The 16090-nt window shown below is 40.0% G+C and overlaps 1 protein-coding gene across 4 annotated transcripts in view; it reads right to left on the bottom strand.

The window, feature by feature from the left end:
* Positions 1–16090, bottom strand: part of PCDH17 (protocadherin 17) — a 284741-nt gene that overhangs the window by 167731 nt on the left and 100920 nt on the right. For 2 of the 4 annotated variants that reach the window (XM_068267825.1, XM_068267823.1), the window contains 2 exons: positions 14808–14866; positions 14518–14690 (listed from right to left, as the gene is read on the bottom strand). In XM_068267825.1, coding sequence (XP_068123926.1) covers positions 14518–14690; positions 14808–14866 — 232 coding nt within the window. The remainder of the gene's footprint in view (positions 1–14517; positions 14691–14807; positions 14867–16090) is intronic. The other 2 variants (XM_068267826.1, XM_068267824.1) reach the window with 1 other exon arrangement.

Genomic DNA, 16090 nt, shown 5'->3' with positions numbered 1-16090 from the left:
CAATCTTTTTTGACTTTGTACTGTATTCTATGTGGTACTTCAGTCATTTCATTGTCTTAAGATATCATGGCTTGTTTGGTGTTTTTACTTTGCCACAGATGGTTGGGCATCAGGGGTTAGTAGTATGGACCATGCGGGCTGGTATAGCTCAGGGTGCAAAGCCCCACACAGCTGGGGATCCGCATTCTAGCTATCCTGGTCAATACATTATCTCTTATTTTAGTGCAGTGACTTTGCTATAGGCTGCTATTTTTTCCCTCTAACTTTAAAATACATTTTCTCAAAAACGATAAGGTCTTTTTTCCTCTTGTACCCACTGTCCTCCTCCACATAACCACCAAATTTGGTGTTTCTAGCACATAAGGGGGGGTTTGCCATTAACCGTTAAAGTCGGTGGCCAGGGAATCATTTACAACACTCTGCACAAGACCTTTAAAATCGATTTTCTCAAAAACAACAAGGTCTTTTTGAAAAAAAAAAAGTTCCTCTTGTACCCACTGTGTCCTCCTCCACATCTAGCAAATTTGGCGTTTCTAGCATGTAAGGGGGCTTTGCTATTAACCGCTAAAGTCGGCGGCCAGTGACTTCAATGTAAAGAGTGTGAAAATTTGCGTTAAACGTGAATGGTGAACAGCCCAGGTTCACAGCGAACCGTTTTCCTGGAGATCTGTTTGGGACTCTGTTCATATATAAAGCAAATATATATATATATATATATATATATATATATATATATATATATATATATATATATATATAACCACGCCCACCTCTAGCACAGTTAAGCATATAAATGAGCAGAGCTCATAGTTCAGTTAGTAGCTAGTAGAAGGGGAGGTGGTTTTAATTTCATTTCTTCCATTTAGTTGACCCTTGAGTTTTTGGCATGGTTCCCACTAGAATGCTGATAAAAACTAGCATTTTTGCCTGGTTAGAGTAGGACTCACCAGATTGGGGACACTTTGGCGCAGTTGGTGAGCTTAAATGCATTAAAGCGTAACCAAGAGCCCCTGTCACTGTTTTCCTGTTGTGTGCTGCAGCCCCTCTGTATTTATATATTTCTTATGGAGATTGGGGTTCTCCAGTGCTGTGTACATGCTTTGCATAGTATTGTATAAAATTTGGTTTGTGCTGCTCATTCCCTGATATATATTATTTTCCCCTGTGTGCGTGCATAACCACGCCCACCTCTAGCACAGTTACGCATATAAAGGAGCGGAGCTCATAGTTCAGTTAGTAGCTAGTAGAAGGGGAGGTGTTTTTAATTTAATTTCTTCCATTTAGTTGAACCTTGGGTTTTTAACATGGTTCCCACTAGAACACTGATAAAAACTAGCATTTTTGCCTGGTTAGAGTAGGACTTTTTAATATTAGGAGGTTGGAGCGGACTGCTCCCCCCGGCGCTGGCCACACTTGGGGGGGTCGCCTGCGCCACCCAGCCTCCCCCTCCGGGGTGCAGCTGCGGTTCCCAGGCGGTGAGAGTGCCTGGGACCCCGCGGTTCCCCCGGTTGCATAGGGGCATTGGGAAGCCTCCCCGTGGCGCTCCTGGATAGTGCTTATGTGGCATGAACTAATTCCCACAGGGCGACCGCTTTGCGGTATTCGTTTTTTGACCCTGCATAGTTTGGCGTGCGAAAGCAAATGCATATTTGCACGAGCATTGCCTCATGAATAGCCAATTGAGCCAGATTTGCAGAGCCAGACTTGCTAGGGTTAAGACTTGGTGTTAGAGCACGCATACATTTTCTTCAGGTAAGCATTTTTTGTAGTTGTATCCTTTGGAGGCAGGTGGAAGATGGCTTGCTCTGGTGGTGTGAGCCCTGGAGTGAGTTGTTTGCACCTGTCCTCCCCCCCCCCTCTGGAGTGTTGTGTGTGAGCCAGCCCTGAGCTCTAAAGCTTGGGGTAACCCATGTTTCACTCCTTTCTCATGTGGTGCCCCCAAGTTAATGCGCATGAAGCAGAACGCAATGGACGTTAAGGTAAGTGCCTGATTTTAATATTGGGAGGTTGGAGCGGACGGCTCCCCCCGGCGCTGGCCACGCTTGGGGGGGTCGCCTGCGCCACCCAGCCTCCCCCTCCAGGGTGCAGCTGTGGTTCCCAGGCGGTGAGAGTGCCTGGGACCCCGCGGTTCTCCCGGTTGCATGGGGGCATTGAGAAGCCTCCCCGTGGCGCTCCTGGATAGTGCTTATGTGGCATGAACTAATTCCCGCAGGGCGACCACTTTGCGGTATTCGTTTTTTGACCCTGCATAGTTTGGCGTGCGAAAGCAAATGCATATTTGCACGAGCATTGCCTCATGAACAGCCAATTGAACCAGATTTGCAGAGCCAGACTTGCTAGGGTTAAGACTTGGTGTTAGAGCACGCATAAATTTTCTTCAGGTAAGCATTTGGCAAGTCTCCCTTACACTGCTACTGCCAATAGAGCGCGCCCTAGTGGCTGCTGCTCTGCTCTGGCGCTTTGAGTCCGCAAGGAGATAAGCGCAATATAAATGTTATTTGTCTTGTCTTGTCTTTGTCATTTAGAGTAGGACTCACCAGATTGGGGACACTTTGGCGCAGTTGGTGAGCTTAAACGTGTTAAAGCATAACCAAGAGCCCCTGTCACTGTTTCCCTGTTGTGTGCTGCAGCCCCTCTGTATATATATATATATATATATATATATATATATATATATGTATATATATATATATATATATACATATATATATATATTATATATATACACACACACACACACACACACACACACACACACACACACATGCAGTCAAACGAGTATGTAAAAAAAAAAAAAAATATATATATATATATATATATATATATATATATATATATATATATATAGAGTCACAGATCAATATCCTATAAGATTCCCTCTGCTTCTTTGAGGTTGGTTTCTGTATATGCATTGTTATCCGTACTGCTTTTGTCCATAAACCACAGAATCACTTCAAATAACTGGCGGTTTGCTGGCTCTTCCCTACAGTATATTGTTTCTCTGTTTGTCCTTGTATTGAGGACTAAAAGGTGAGCTGTGGAGGATGACAGTTATAGCCTGCCATAGAAATTATTGCTTCTTGCGAGCAAGGAGCCAGTGGCTGAGATTTACTTGGCATGCCATTTAACAGATATGATCCTGTCTCCACAGAGGCAGAGGTCTCGGTAATGTAAAAAGATAGTTAGCAAACCTAGCGAAAGATGGAGGGGGTATTTTAATATCTTTTGAAGTGGCCAAATGTACTAAAAAACAACCCTAAATTCCCTCTAATGAGGCTATCAGATGCTTTTAAAATGTTTCATTTCCCACCGAGTAGCACTACAAATGATTATGGTCAAACAGCACTCTTTTCTGGTATGCAAAAGGAAAAAAAAACATGATTAAGTGGTTTATTTATTTTCTGTGGCACAGTAAAAGCTGTAATGCTCCACCATTCATTTCCGTGAGGATTTCTTTCTTCTATGGAGCTTTCATTTGCGTAAAGGTAGAATAAACTGCTGCTTAAAATTAAAAAGGGTAGCTCTGGTGTGAAATGTCTTCTATAAAAAGGCCAGAACATATTTATACAGATCAATGTCCAATTATAAACAGAGGAGCTCTATGGTAAAAGGTCAGAAAATAATAATCTTTCTGGCATTTATTACTTGCAAAGCAAGGTCTTGTGCAAGGTCAGCCCTCAAAATATACAATATAAATTACATTGCAGTATTTTAAGCATTCCCACAGCACAATCCTACTGTAAAAAAAAAATAGTGAAAGGGAAAAACTGGAAGCACTGAGGTATGCTGATAGATGAGATGCTTCTCTGCATTACTAACTCATCTTTTTGAAATATATTCTACATTCTCCTGCTTTTATAATTGACCTAATTTGTTATCACAGACAGTACAGCAGAAGGCTTGCTTCCCTGCCATAAATATAGATGTAAAATCAAAGAAAATTATTGATAAGAAATAGTCCTGGCTTTTGTTTAATATTGTAGCTATTTCTCGTCACACATGAAAGATCATTGAGATAATACATGAGTGTTACACGGACACCTAACTGACAGGAAATTAGCTTTTTTTTGGTGTGTTTTAAAAGTACATTAATTTCTAGTGCCTACATATCAGTGCTGTAAGATTCCTGCAGTATCATGGTGTTGAATATTAAAGCCTTAGTTCATTCTCCCATATATGCTTTTCATTGTTCATGAAGTAGAATAAGGGACTATGTTATTATGTACACAATCTTCATATTTTATGCAGCTGTTTTGGGGAAACTCCCCTTTTTAAATAATAAATCATGTGACCCGGAGATCTCTTTAGCAAAAAATGGAGTGTGCTTCCAATTTGAGAGATTTAAAGAACTGTGCTCACTCCCCAGCTACTCTCTATACTGCTGAAAGTTTAAAGGGACTCCGAGCTCAAGTAAAAAAAGAAAGTTGTACTCCCCCGGGGCTTTTTCCAGCCCCGTGCTGGTCGGGAGGTCCCACGACGGCGTCCTGCCTCCTCTCCTAGTCCCCGCTCCGGAATGGCTGACCGGCCGCAGCCCGGGCGACACTCTGCTGAGTGTCGGGCTGTTCCTTCCACGTATGACGCAGCTGACGTCACACGCCGGCCCCCTCGCGTCATCACGGCGGCCGGTGTGAAAGTACTGCGCATGTGCGATTAAAGCGCGCATGCGCCGTACTGCCATTCCGGAGCGGGGATTAGGAGAGGAGCCAGGACGCCGTCGTGGGACTTCCCGACCAGCACTGGGCTGGAAAAAGCCCCGGGTGAGTACAACTTTCTTTTTTTACTTGAGCTCGGAGTCCCTTTAACTCTTGGGTGTGGGCACCATGGTGGCATAGTGGTTAGCGTCCTTGCCTTGCAATGCTGGGTCCCTGGTTCGAATCCCTGCTAGGGTGCTATATGCATGGAATTTGTATGTTCTCCCGGTGTCTGCATGGGTCTCCTCCAGGCATTCCTGTTTCATCTCACATCCCAAAAACATACAGTTAGGTTTATTTGCTTCCCCTTAAAAATTGGCCCTAGACTACGATGCATACACTATACAACACAAACATAGACATATGGTAGGTATTAGATTGTGAGCACCTCTGAGGGACAGTTAAGTGAAAAGACAATGTACTCTGTACAGTGCTGCGGAAGATGTTGGCACTATATAAATACATAATAATAACGCTTTATGATTAGCACTGAAGTACTTCCTGGGTCGCGGCTTGGCTTCCTATTGGAGGAAGCTAACAGAGGCGGAGAGCGGCGCAGGGAGGGTCAGCATCTTATCAGGGAGCGATGCGGAGGAGGCTGATTGACAACCTCACATAAATAAAGCAGGCTAGCCACAAACAGGTTGCCTCTAGCCTGGTGATCTTTTAAGGGGGGACAGCAGAGCGCAGGGGGCTTGCAGCGGTGATAGAATAACCCAGAGGCATGTCATTGTGCACACAACATGCCTCTGGGTCCTATTAAGATTACAATATGCCGTCTCGGGTTCTCTTTAAAGTGGACCTAAACTCTTGCACAGGACAGAAGAAAAACATAAAGAAATACACCCTGTATGTATTGTAGAGATTTTAACCTTTTTAATTCCCCCTCATAAGGCAGATAAGCTCATTTAAAGGCACAGGATGTTAACAATATCTCTGCTTCCATGAAAGCAGGAAGTAGAAATAGTGCAGATTTAGTGCAGGATTTGTATCAGCTGTAACAAAGAAATCTTTTTTTTAAAGGTTCTTATGCTGTTGCATATCTTTTAGAGCAGAGAGGAAGTTCTGAGTTCAGGTGAGCTTTAAGTACATTAAATGTAAAGCCTGCTGTAAAACTTACTCTACAATGCATATGATATACTGTACTACAGTTATCTTAATATGTCCTTTAGGATTATCAATTCTATGGAATTTATTTTTTCATATGCATTTTCTTTTGCTGGCAACCTTGCATAGGACAATTATAAGATTGACTAGCTGTTAATTAGCCATACCTAGAAATATTGATCTGTTATTTGCAAAAAGCTGTTAGCGTATTAGGTAGCCTTTCTTTATTAGTTTTTAGAGAAGAATGGATTGCCACATAAAATGGTTTTATAATGTAAATCTATAAAGGTAAGGCATATAAAACACATCTCCGTAGATGAAAGGCAAGAAGCCAGAGCTTGCACAGCGTAGTATAGTGGAAAAGGTCTGCATATAATATACCTGTGTATCTAAACATAAGACTAAAAGACACTATGCTACACAAGTCTAGTGAATTTAAATGCTAGAGATCCAATAAAAAGATTTAATTTAGGCAAAATTGAACTGCCCAGTTTAGAGCAATCAGTTATTACCAATCATTTTAATTCAAATGTGATCAAGAGATTGAATGGGATTGCTGGAAAATGCAACTCCAATCTGATTGAACAGATCATTTTAAACCATCCATATGATTATTTTGGATAGTTTTTTTGATCATGGTAAAACCATTAGTTTAAGAAAAGTGCATTGAAATATCACATCATATCATATTGAATGTGTGAGACCAGCAAGAAGCTATAAATAGCTACAGACTTGGCACAGTGAATACTCTTGGTTGGATTGTAATCATGGTTGAAAGTGTTATGGTGTATTGATCTTGTTTCATCTGTGTGTTTTTTTCCTTTTTATTTCACAACTAACACAAGGGAGATGCAGCTCTGTTTGAAGTTTCTGCAGAAAATGTATTGAGCACTGCATCCTGCTGGGTCAAAAGGGTGATGTATGATTGGCCACAGTAAACTACACACATACAAACTACACAATCTGATTCATTAGTTATTTAAGGTTGGGCTGTAACCTTCATTCCTAGTTTAACTTTTAGGTTCAAAATTGTATTCATATTACACTATTAAGGTTAACAATATTTCATTACTATTAAAATGAATGTAACACTTGGGACAAAAACTACCCTGTATTGGGGAGCTTTGCCTAGGTCAGGCTACTGACTTGTTCTGTTAAAATGAATGTAACACTTGGGAAAAAGCTACCCTGTATTAGGGAGCTTTGCCTGGGTCAGGCTAGTGACTTATTCTGTTGCTATGCAAGAGCATAAGAAGCTGCACCGGAGTGATGTCACATGGTGGGCGGGGTGAATAGAGAGAACAATACTCTTGGCTGGAACTTGCCGAATTTGATCTACCTGATTGGCTGATCACTGGCTTAGGCATCTGGAATCATTGGGGGCCATTGTACATGTTCTAGATTTTTAGCAGAGGCGGTCATTATCAGCTACATCCACTGAGTATCATCAAGTGTATGGGGATTTACTGTTTTGGAGAATCCAAGGGGAAATAAAAAAAATAACAGCAGTAGAAAGCTGATGCGTGTCAGCTTCCTGTCTGGAGATTTTCTCCCCATCTGAGTCACTGCTCACAAAAAACCTTGAAAAGTCTGCAATGCTGTTTTCATAAATGGTGCTTGTACTCCCAGTCATTTATGTAACCCTAACCTCCTCCCTTTATGTTTGTTTTTGGTGCCTAAATGCTACTTCCCAAGTCATGAAAAAACCCTTTTCGAGTCTTGACCTTAACTTTCCCCACAATGATATGCCCCCTTTCTAATGCAGAGCCTTAGACTTCTATCCATAATTAATGAAGCTAAACTTCCATTACCATATCCCTAATCCTCCTGATAGATGCCCAATCGTAAACTTCCTGATGTTTGCCCAAGCCGAATCCAATAATTATCCTTCACTATCTTTATATTTCCCTTCAGTTTCAGCTCTGGTAGTCAATTAACTGTCCTTTAGCTTCAATCTTCTCAGGCAGCATAGTGCAAAGCCAAAGTCATGTTGGCAAAAGAACCAGGTTCTCGAACCACTATAGCACAGCTGGAGTAGATTCTTTAGCTGAGAGCTACCACAAAACCAGTGATGCCAGAACCTCCTGACTTGAGCTTCAGAATCAAAAAGGTGTACTGGCATGCTCCACCAGGCTCCCAACCAGCTCAACCAAAGTATTAAAGGCACTCTATGCTATGTGGTGCTTGCTAGGTGAGGAGAAAAGAAGGACAATCCTTCAAGTTTATTGGACAATTTAACATTAAAAGCATAAACTACAACAAAACTGCCTACACTCCTATGTGCCACAATTTTACTTATTCAATATGCCAAATCTATTTTAGAATTCTTAAATCAGTATAGTTTTGAAACAGTACATTTTTACTAAAAACATAACATATATTTTTTTTGTGTACCATCATTGTGCTATACATTATCATTCAAATCTTTTTCTTTTCCACTGTATTGTATACTGTGTAAGTAGCATTGGTTCCAATTTTGTCTATGGTGTACGTAATTTAGCTGCCAGCCAAATGCTTTCTATTGTCAGAAATTCTAACAGGGTCACCTGCAGGCAAAAAAAGGTGATGCGTGCCATAAAATTATTCTGACATTGTTAAGTTCACTTATGCTAAACTTTATACAGCAGTTTAAAGAAAACATGTCACATGAAAATATAAAAGAGAATGCACAACAGGGAAAAAAATGTGTTACAGTGCTGCTTCTACCTCTTCATACACAGTTGACAGGTAGTTCACTTACTGTACACTGCAAATGATGCTTAACCTTTTGTTTAGCATTTTTGTGTAGTATTACTGACCTTGCTCCAATAGCTGGCATTTAGCTGAACTAAGATAAGCTGTATGATATAATATTTAACACTTTATTTAAGATTACTGTGGGGTAGTTAGTGACCTTTCTCCACTAGCTGGCATTTAGCTAAAAGCAAATGATCTGTAGATGATGATATGTAACCCTTTACTATCACTACAGAGGTTAGGTTATCAACTTTGCACTGGCAAATAAAATGAAGCTATAGCTGTATCTTACTAATATTATAAATGCGAAAGTTTGGATGTTTGCTACTCAATCACGCATCAATGGGTAAATTGATTTTGAATGAAATTTGGCACACACATAGTACATTACCTGGAATAAAATATAAGATACTTTTTATCCCCATAACCAAAAAGTAAGTGGCGATAAATAGAAATTTCACTGGGAAAATGTAAACTACAGTCACTCTTACACTGTTAATGGTAGGGTTCTCAAACTTTCCACAGTCGGTCACTGGGTGATTGGGATTAATATTCAGAAAAGTGGGTGGAGCCTACAAAAGCCAATTAAAATTCACCTATTGATTTTCAAGGGGAATATTTAATTTCTGCCATTCTTGCACTGTTAATAGCACAACCCTCAAACCTGGTACGGTTGGTCATTGGGTGACTGGGGTTCAAATTCAGAAAAGGGTGTGGAGCCACAAACAGCCAATCACATTTGTTTTATTTCAATGCAAATTATTGATGTCAAAGACAGCAAAAGCCACAAACTTGGTAATTAAGTAATTGTGTGTTAGGATTAGAAAAAGTGGGCACAGCCAACACCAGCCAAATACATACCCAGGCAGTGCCGGGTCATCAGTGGGCAGAGATAAATACAAATTTCACTGGAAAAATGTAAACTGCAGCCATTCTTACACTGTTTATGGTAGTGTTCTCAAACTTTGCACAGTTGGTCAGTGGGTGACTGGGATTAATACTCAGAAAAATGGGTAGGGCCTACAAAAACTGCCATTCTTGCACTGTTAATGGCACAAGCCTCAAACCTGGTACAGTTGGTCATTGGGTGACTGGGGTTCAAATTCAGAAAAGGGTGTGGAGCCACGGCCAATCAGATTTGTTTAACTTCAATTTAAAGTATTGATGCCAAAGACTGCAAAGCTCACAAACTAGGTAACTTGAGTAATTGTGTGTTAAAGTTAAAAAAAGTGGGCGCAGCTAACACCAACCAAATACATACCCGGGCAAAGCCGGGCCATCAGCTAGTAGTATTATATGTATCTTTTCAATCATTGTTATAATTTAGTTGGCATGTAACATTTATCAGAAATACTATGTAGTGTAAAATGCAACTATTTTCCTAACTTTATATAAAAGGAACTATGTGGATTTTTAAACAAACTGAAAGCAGACTTGAAGATAAACTTAAGTGAAAATAAATTGATGAGTTAAACAATTGTATCTATCCTCATACTCCTAAAAATAATGTTAAGATATCCCACAGTTTTATGTTATATTTACACTCAAAAATGTCTCATTATGTCACAGGTTACTTAAGGTTCTCTTTAACCACCCTGGCGTTCTATTAAGATCGCCAGGGCAGCTGCGGGAGGGTTTTTTTTAAATAAAAAAAAAACTATTTCATGCAGCCAACTGAAAGTTGGCTGCATGAAAGCCCACTAGAGGGCGCTCCGGAGGCGTTCTTCCGATCGCCTCCGGCGCCCAGAATAAACAAGGAAGGCAGCAATGAGCGGCCTTCCTTGTTTTGCTTACATCATCGCCATAGCGACGAGCGGAGTGACGTCATGGACGTCAGCCGACGTCCTGACGTCAGCCGCCTCCGATCCAGCCCTTAGCGCTGGCCGGAACTTTTTGTTCCGGCTACGCTGGGCTCAGGCGGCTGGGGGGACCCTCTTTCGCCGCTGCTCGCGGCGGATCGCCGCAGAGTGGCGGCGATCAGGCAGCACACGCCGCTGGCAAAGTGCCGGCTGCGTGTGCTGCTTTTTATTTCACTAAAATAGGCCCAGCAGGGCCTGAGCGGCAGCCTCCGGCGGTGATGGACTAGCTGAGCTCGTCCATACCGCCCGGCTGGTTAAGTTAGGTCTATGTCCATTTCACCACTTAAATAGAGAACTCACTTAACACATTGCAGCAGCTAATCTTTGTGTAACAATAAGCACATGTATGTTTTATCATTTTGTAAGCTATTTACATCAATATCATCATCATCATCTTTCAGTGTCCAAATATTTATCATCATCACATCATCACAATATCCATGAATGTTTTATAACACTTATCAGGGGCACAATCTATCTATCTAATTATATATATATATATATATACACATGGATACATTTCAGCACCAAAATTCCAATTTCTACTTAAATTCAAACTATTGCAGTAATTCTGCAATAAGTGCTGAAGTTAATTGGAAAACCAAAACTCCCCATAAAAGAATGCTAAAGAAGGTCTGAGGACCCTTTTCCACTGGAAAGCGTGATCGCAACCACAATTGGACTGCATTGGGATCGCACAACCCACAATTGCCACTATCTGCGATTGTGTAAGTCACTGGGAGCGGACAGCGATTCCAAGAGGAATCGCGCAGCCCAACAACTGCAATTCAGGAAAAACAACACGCACTAGTGGGCAATGAGCACCGTGATTTACATGTTATCGTGGTGTTTATTGCAATCGGCAAAACGGCTGTGTGCATTTTACCAAAGTGGATCGCAGCTAGTGGAAAAGGGCCCTTACTAACATCTTTATGACACCCTGATGGTTAGTTCACAGTGCTTAGTTGCATTGCAATTCACGGCCCATACAATTCTATGGGCTTGTACCCAGTACTGTGTTGTAAGGGAATGCATTATTCTTACTCGATTTGTGCAGGCTTTGTATAAAAGTCTTCATTGCAGTTCACACTCATTATAATGCATGCATTATTATATCGGATCACTGTGAATCCAGCCTGAAGGTATTGTCCTTGATGTGTAACCTGTGAGCAGCTCCCCAGATCTACATTTAGCCATTTTAATTTCACCTAACAACTCCAGTTTCAGTTAAAACAGGAATTCAGAAATCCAGTACTTTAGTGACCATTTCTGATATCACAATAATCAGAAGGAATACAGAGATGAAGTCTATAGATGCCCAGATTATGACAAAGGTCTTAATCAGCTAGTAAGCCTTGGCCAATCAGTGGTTTATCTTTGAAGGTCCACTCCTTTGCTATATAAGGACACTCATTAGTGAAAAATGTTCACTGAGTTGGTAGCTAAAGGATACTGCTGTAATTCTTCTGATGTCAGCAATAACCTAATGGGTGAACATAATACGTTGTTAACGGGACTCTGGACTTCACTAGCGCATATTAAAAGTGAAAATTAGTTGGGGCACTGAAAAATTTAATTAAAAACAAAATGTGATAATTTGCATACCATTTAAAGCCTATTTGTAGGCTAAAAAAGAATTAACATTTCAAAATGATAAACTTCAAAACAGCACTTTGAACAGCATCTTAACTTTTTTTATGAGGTTGTAATTAGATTATAAATGCTTCAGACTAGTGGATTTTGACAGGGGTAGTATCTGTAACCCTCTAGTGAAAAAAAAATGATAAGCCTCATAGGACAGTGAAGGGGTGTTACGTACACAGAAGATGCACAGCTACCACATTCACTTTCATCAGGGCAATATCAGCTATATAAGCTAAAAGTACCAGTTTTACTGTAGGCCTCTAGAGAGGTTTAGGGAATTTTTGTGATTTAATTTTGGATCCCTTTTATTAGCTCAAAGTAAACCTGTCTTAATGCTTTTATAATGGTGGTGCCCTTTTTCTCTAACGAGTGCCCCTAATAAGTGGACCTTAAGAGACGAAAAATCTCGGATTAGGCACACAAACATAACCAAAGTACGAGATTGAGCAGAGCTTCTTGACTAATCAGGAACTTTCTCATTGTATTGATGGCCCAAAATTACAAATAAATAGGATTTCAACTGTATCTATTACTCAGCACCATTTAGTGCTAATCAGTGGCTTCATACAGTCAAAGGGTGGATCTTAAAGGAGCACCATGAAAAAAAGATGTAAAATACATATGTGAACATACTGTACATATATAAGATATATTTTGGCCAGAAACAAAATGCAACATAAATGGATTATTTCCTATATAGCTGTCACTTACAGTTAGCATTAGAAACCTGACCACTGTGAATGTTTTTTATGACAAGTTTTGGACTACACCATCTCCTTATAAGGGAGTCACAAGTGTTTTATAAATACTTCTATACAAAGACATCAGTCTACTGGACTACTTGCTCACACACTATTATGACAATTAGACTAAATTACTTCTACTTAAAGGGAAGGTTCAAGCAAAATTCAAAAATGAGTTTCACTTACCTGGGGCTTCTACGTATAAATTTACGCAATGAACCAGTAATGTGTAAAAATGTATGTGTTAATGTTCCTGCACTAGCGGGAATGCGTAAAAATGTATGCAATGTGGCCCGCCGGCCTCCGAGGTCAGCAAGCTGCCAGCGGGGGACTGGAGCAGCAGTGAGTGACTACAAGGGCATAGGGTGGCTGCATGGGGCTGGTAGAAGCCCCAGGTAAGTGAAACTCATTTTTTTATTTTGCTTGAACCTTCCCTTTAATGATGCCCATTTTAAAAGTTGTTGGATCATCCCTGGCATTTTGCTCCCAGATAGAATTTCTGACTTGGAAATATGCCCCATCTTAAAGAAAGCTTAAGGGGCCCATACACTGGTCGATTTCAGCCATCAATCTATCGATCAATTCTATAGAATCGATGGATCGGAAATCGATTCTATCAAATCTATCAACCGATCGATTTGCGGCCAATTTCGATCGATTTGAGCTATCCGACAGACTTGCTTTGGATCTAATGGTCTAATAATGCATTTAGATCGATTTCCAACAGAGTTCCAATAGATTTCATTCTGAAATCTTTTGGAAATCGGTTCCTAGTGTGTGGCACACATCAGATAGATTCTTGTCAGATTAGACCTGACAGGCATCTGACAGAAACCTGACAGAAATCTGATGTTTGAATCTGCTGCAAATCTATAAGTGTATGGCCACCTGTATAGTGAGAGGTATATGGAGGCTGCCATATTTATTTCCTTATAAACAATACCAGTTGCTTGGCAGTCCTGCTGATATCATCATAGGGAAGTTTGAATCGCACACCTGAAACAAGCTTGTGGCTAATCCAGTCAGATTTCTTTTGTCAGAAACACCTGATTGGCGTGCTTGTTCAGGGTCTATGGCTAAAATGATTCAGAGGCAGAGGATCAGCAGGACAGACAGGCAACTTGTATTGTTTAAAATTAAACAAATATGTCAGTCTCTATATCCTTCTCAACTCAGGTTCCCTTGAATTCTATGTAGAACCTTCTATTTTTTTACCCTGTGACTGAACCCGCCTGTGCCTTTTTCACTACAGCAGCGCACATTAAATATGCAGCATGTCCTTATGAACAACAGGGCACATCAGAATTCTTCTGAAGCACAAAAGATATATATGGATATACATACATGCAGACAACTCCAAATCCCAACAGCTTCAAGGGGGAAATTAAAAGTAGTTACGGCAGTTCAGATATCATCTATCATTATTGAACCTGAGCAGGTGTGTCCCATCTGCCCACCACAGTTCCATCATTGTATAATAGCCGCTAATCATTTTGTATGTACAGAGAATTGCACATCACATTTAATTACCATAAACGGGCTTATCCTTGCAGCCGGCATTTTAGTCGCACCCTGAAATGCCTTTTAGCTTGATATTTTACTACTGTATTTGCTTAGCATTACAATCCAGGGTTCGGTTTACCTGCCCATTTAGCTGTGATTTAACTAAAGTCAGATACGCTTCCTACAATGATATTTAACCCTTGTCTTAGCATTGCAATGGATGGGGTGGCTCACCTTGCTCCAGAGGTTGACATTTAGCTGAAGTGGTTTTCATCTTAAGAGCCTCTCTTACAGACATGTCACAGCAGGAACCTTTGTTAGTGTCTTGATCACTGTCAGCTTGATCACTGTCCCCATGACCACTATCCCTTAGGCTTGCTCTTTCCGGGTCTTTGAAGGTTGAACTGCTGATTTATTATAAAGAAATAAAAGTAAAATCACTTTAAGTGCCATGCAATGAGAAGATATGACCGGAGACAGCAGAGTAAATTGTAATATATAGACCATTATTTTAACTGTCTTACCTCTGAACAAATTGCTGTCTGCTTCCCATGTAATTGGACTCTGCAGGGAAACTGTCTGTCTGTGAAAGGGAACAAAGAAAAAAAAAAAAAAGATGTATAAATAGACATGCATTTGTGCATATGAATGCATACTGGACACACGTTTTGTCAACTGACAGGGTTTCCCAATATAGACATTATTAATCTTCTCTTATTTTTATATTTGTACTTCTTAATTACACTCAAGAATAGAATGAAGCACTCCAGAAAATTAATTTAAACCTAGTCAACAAGTTATCTGTTAAAATAAACATCAACACTTCCTTCTCAAGCAGTATTTATGTGTTTTCATTAGTTAGCTATGATGATGGAATATTTGTGGGAATAGAAGGATGAAAAAAAAACAACAACCCTACATTACCTTATGCCCGCTTAAAAATGAAGTAAATAATTTAATGTTGTTTTTATTAATTCCACTATATCATTTCGTGATATTCTGGCTTTAACTCATCTTTAACATAAATTTAGAAGGGAAAAACAAATCATTTAAAAACAAAGAGATAAGGCTTATATGCAATCTCCTGTGGACTTTTTTTTTTTAATTTGAACAAAAGCATCCATAGCATGTATGGATAATTTAATCTTCATAATTAAGTCTCATCCATATTAATAGCTGTTGCTGTGTAACACAACTGTATGCACACAATAACATTAATGATTACTGTTGCCAAATGCCAGGGAGAAATGTAATTTAATGGTTCTGTTAAGTATTTTTAGCGCAGTGAGTTTACCAATCAATGATCTAATATTGTTTACTGGATTCAAATTGTGCGGACCTCTGTCAATAACAATGTGAATTCTCTTTGTACAAAACAATGAAGCTTCAAAAGGCATGAACAATAGAACCCTGGCAAACAAAATGAGGGAAAAAAAAGCAAAGGCGTGTACACTGCACACCAACACAGCCTACATCCCTTGCAGCTGACATATTGACAAATGCTTGACTGTTCTGTATACCGTACATCGTCAGGATGCACCAGCTATATTTGTTTGTGAAAAAACACACTTGAGTACCACTGTAAATGCCTAATTAATGAAGCATAGTACTGAAGGTAATGTTTATTGCTTCACAGTAAGTGTTTACATAAGTGGATGCTCAAAAAAATGACCCGCTTTTCAGGAAGTTAATCTTCCTTAATCTTTCTAGTGACCTTAAGTCATTAAAGAGTGTTCCGGTAATAAAGATCTAATAATGACATTTGTGAGATTGTACAAAATGTTAGACAATTTGTGTGTATTCCAGA

Source organism: Hyperolius riggenbachi, chromosome 2 (genome assembly GCF_040937935.1).
Source record: "Hyperolius riggenbachi isolate aHypRig1 chromosome 2, aHypRig1.pri, whole genome shotgun sequence".
Lineage (NCBI taxonomy): Eukaryota > Metazoa > Chordata > Amphibia > Anura > Hyperoliidae > Hyperolius > Hyperolius riggenbachi.
The sequence above is the reverse complement of the archived record's forward strand: the minus strand, read 5'-3'. Positions and strand labels throughout refer to the sequence as shown.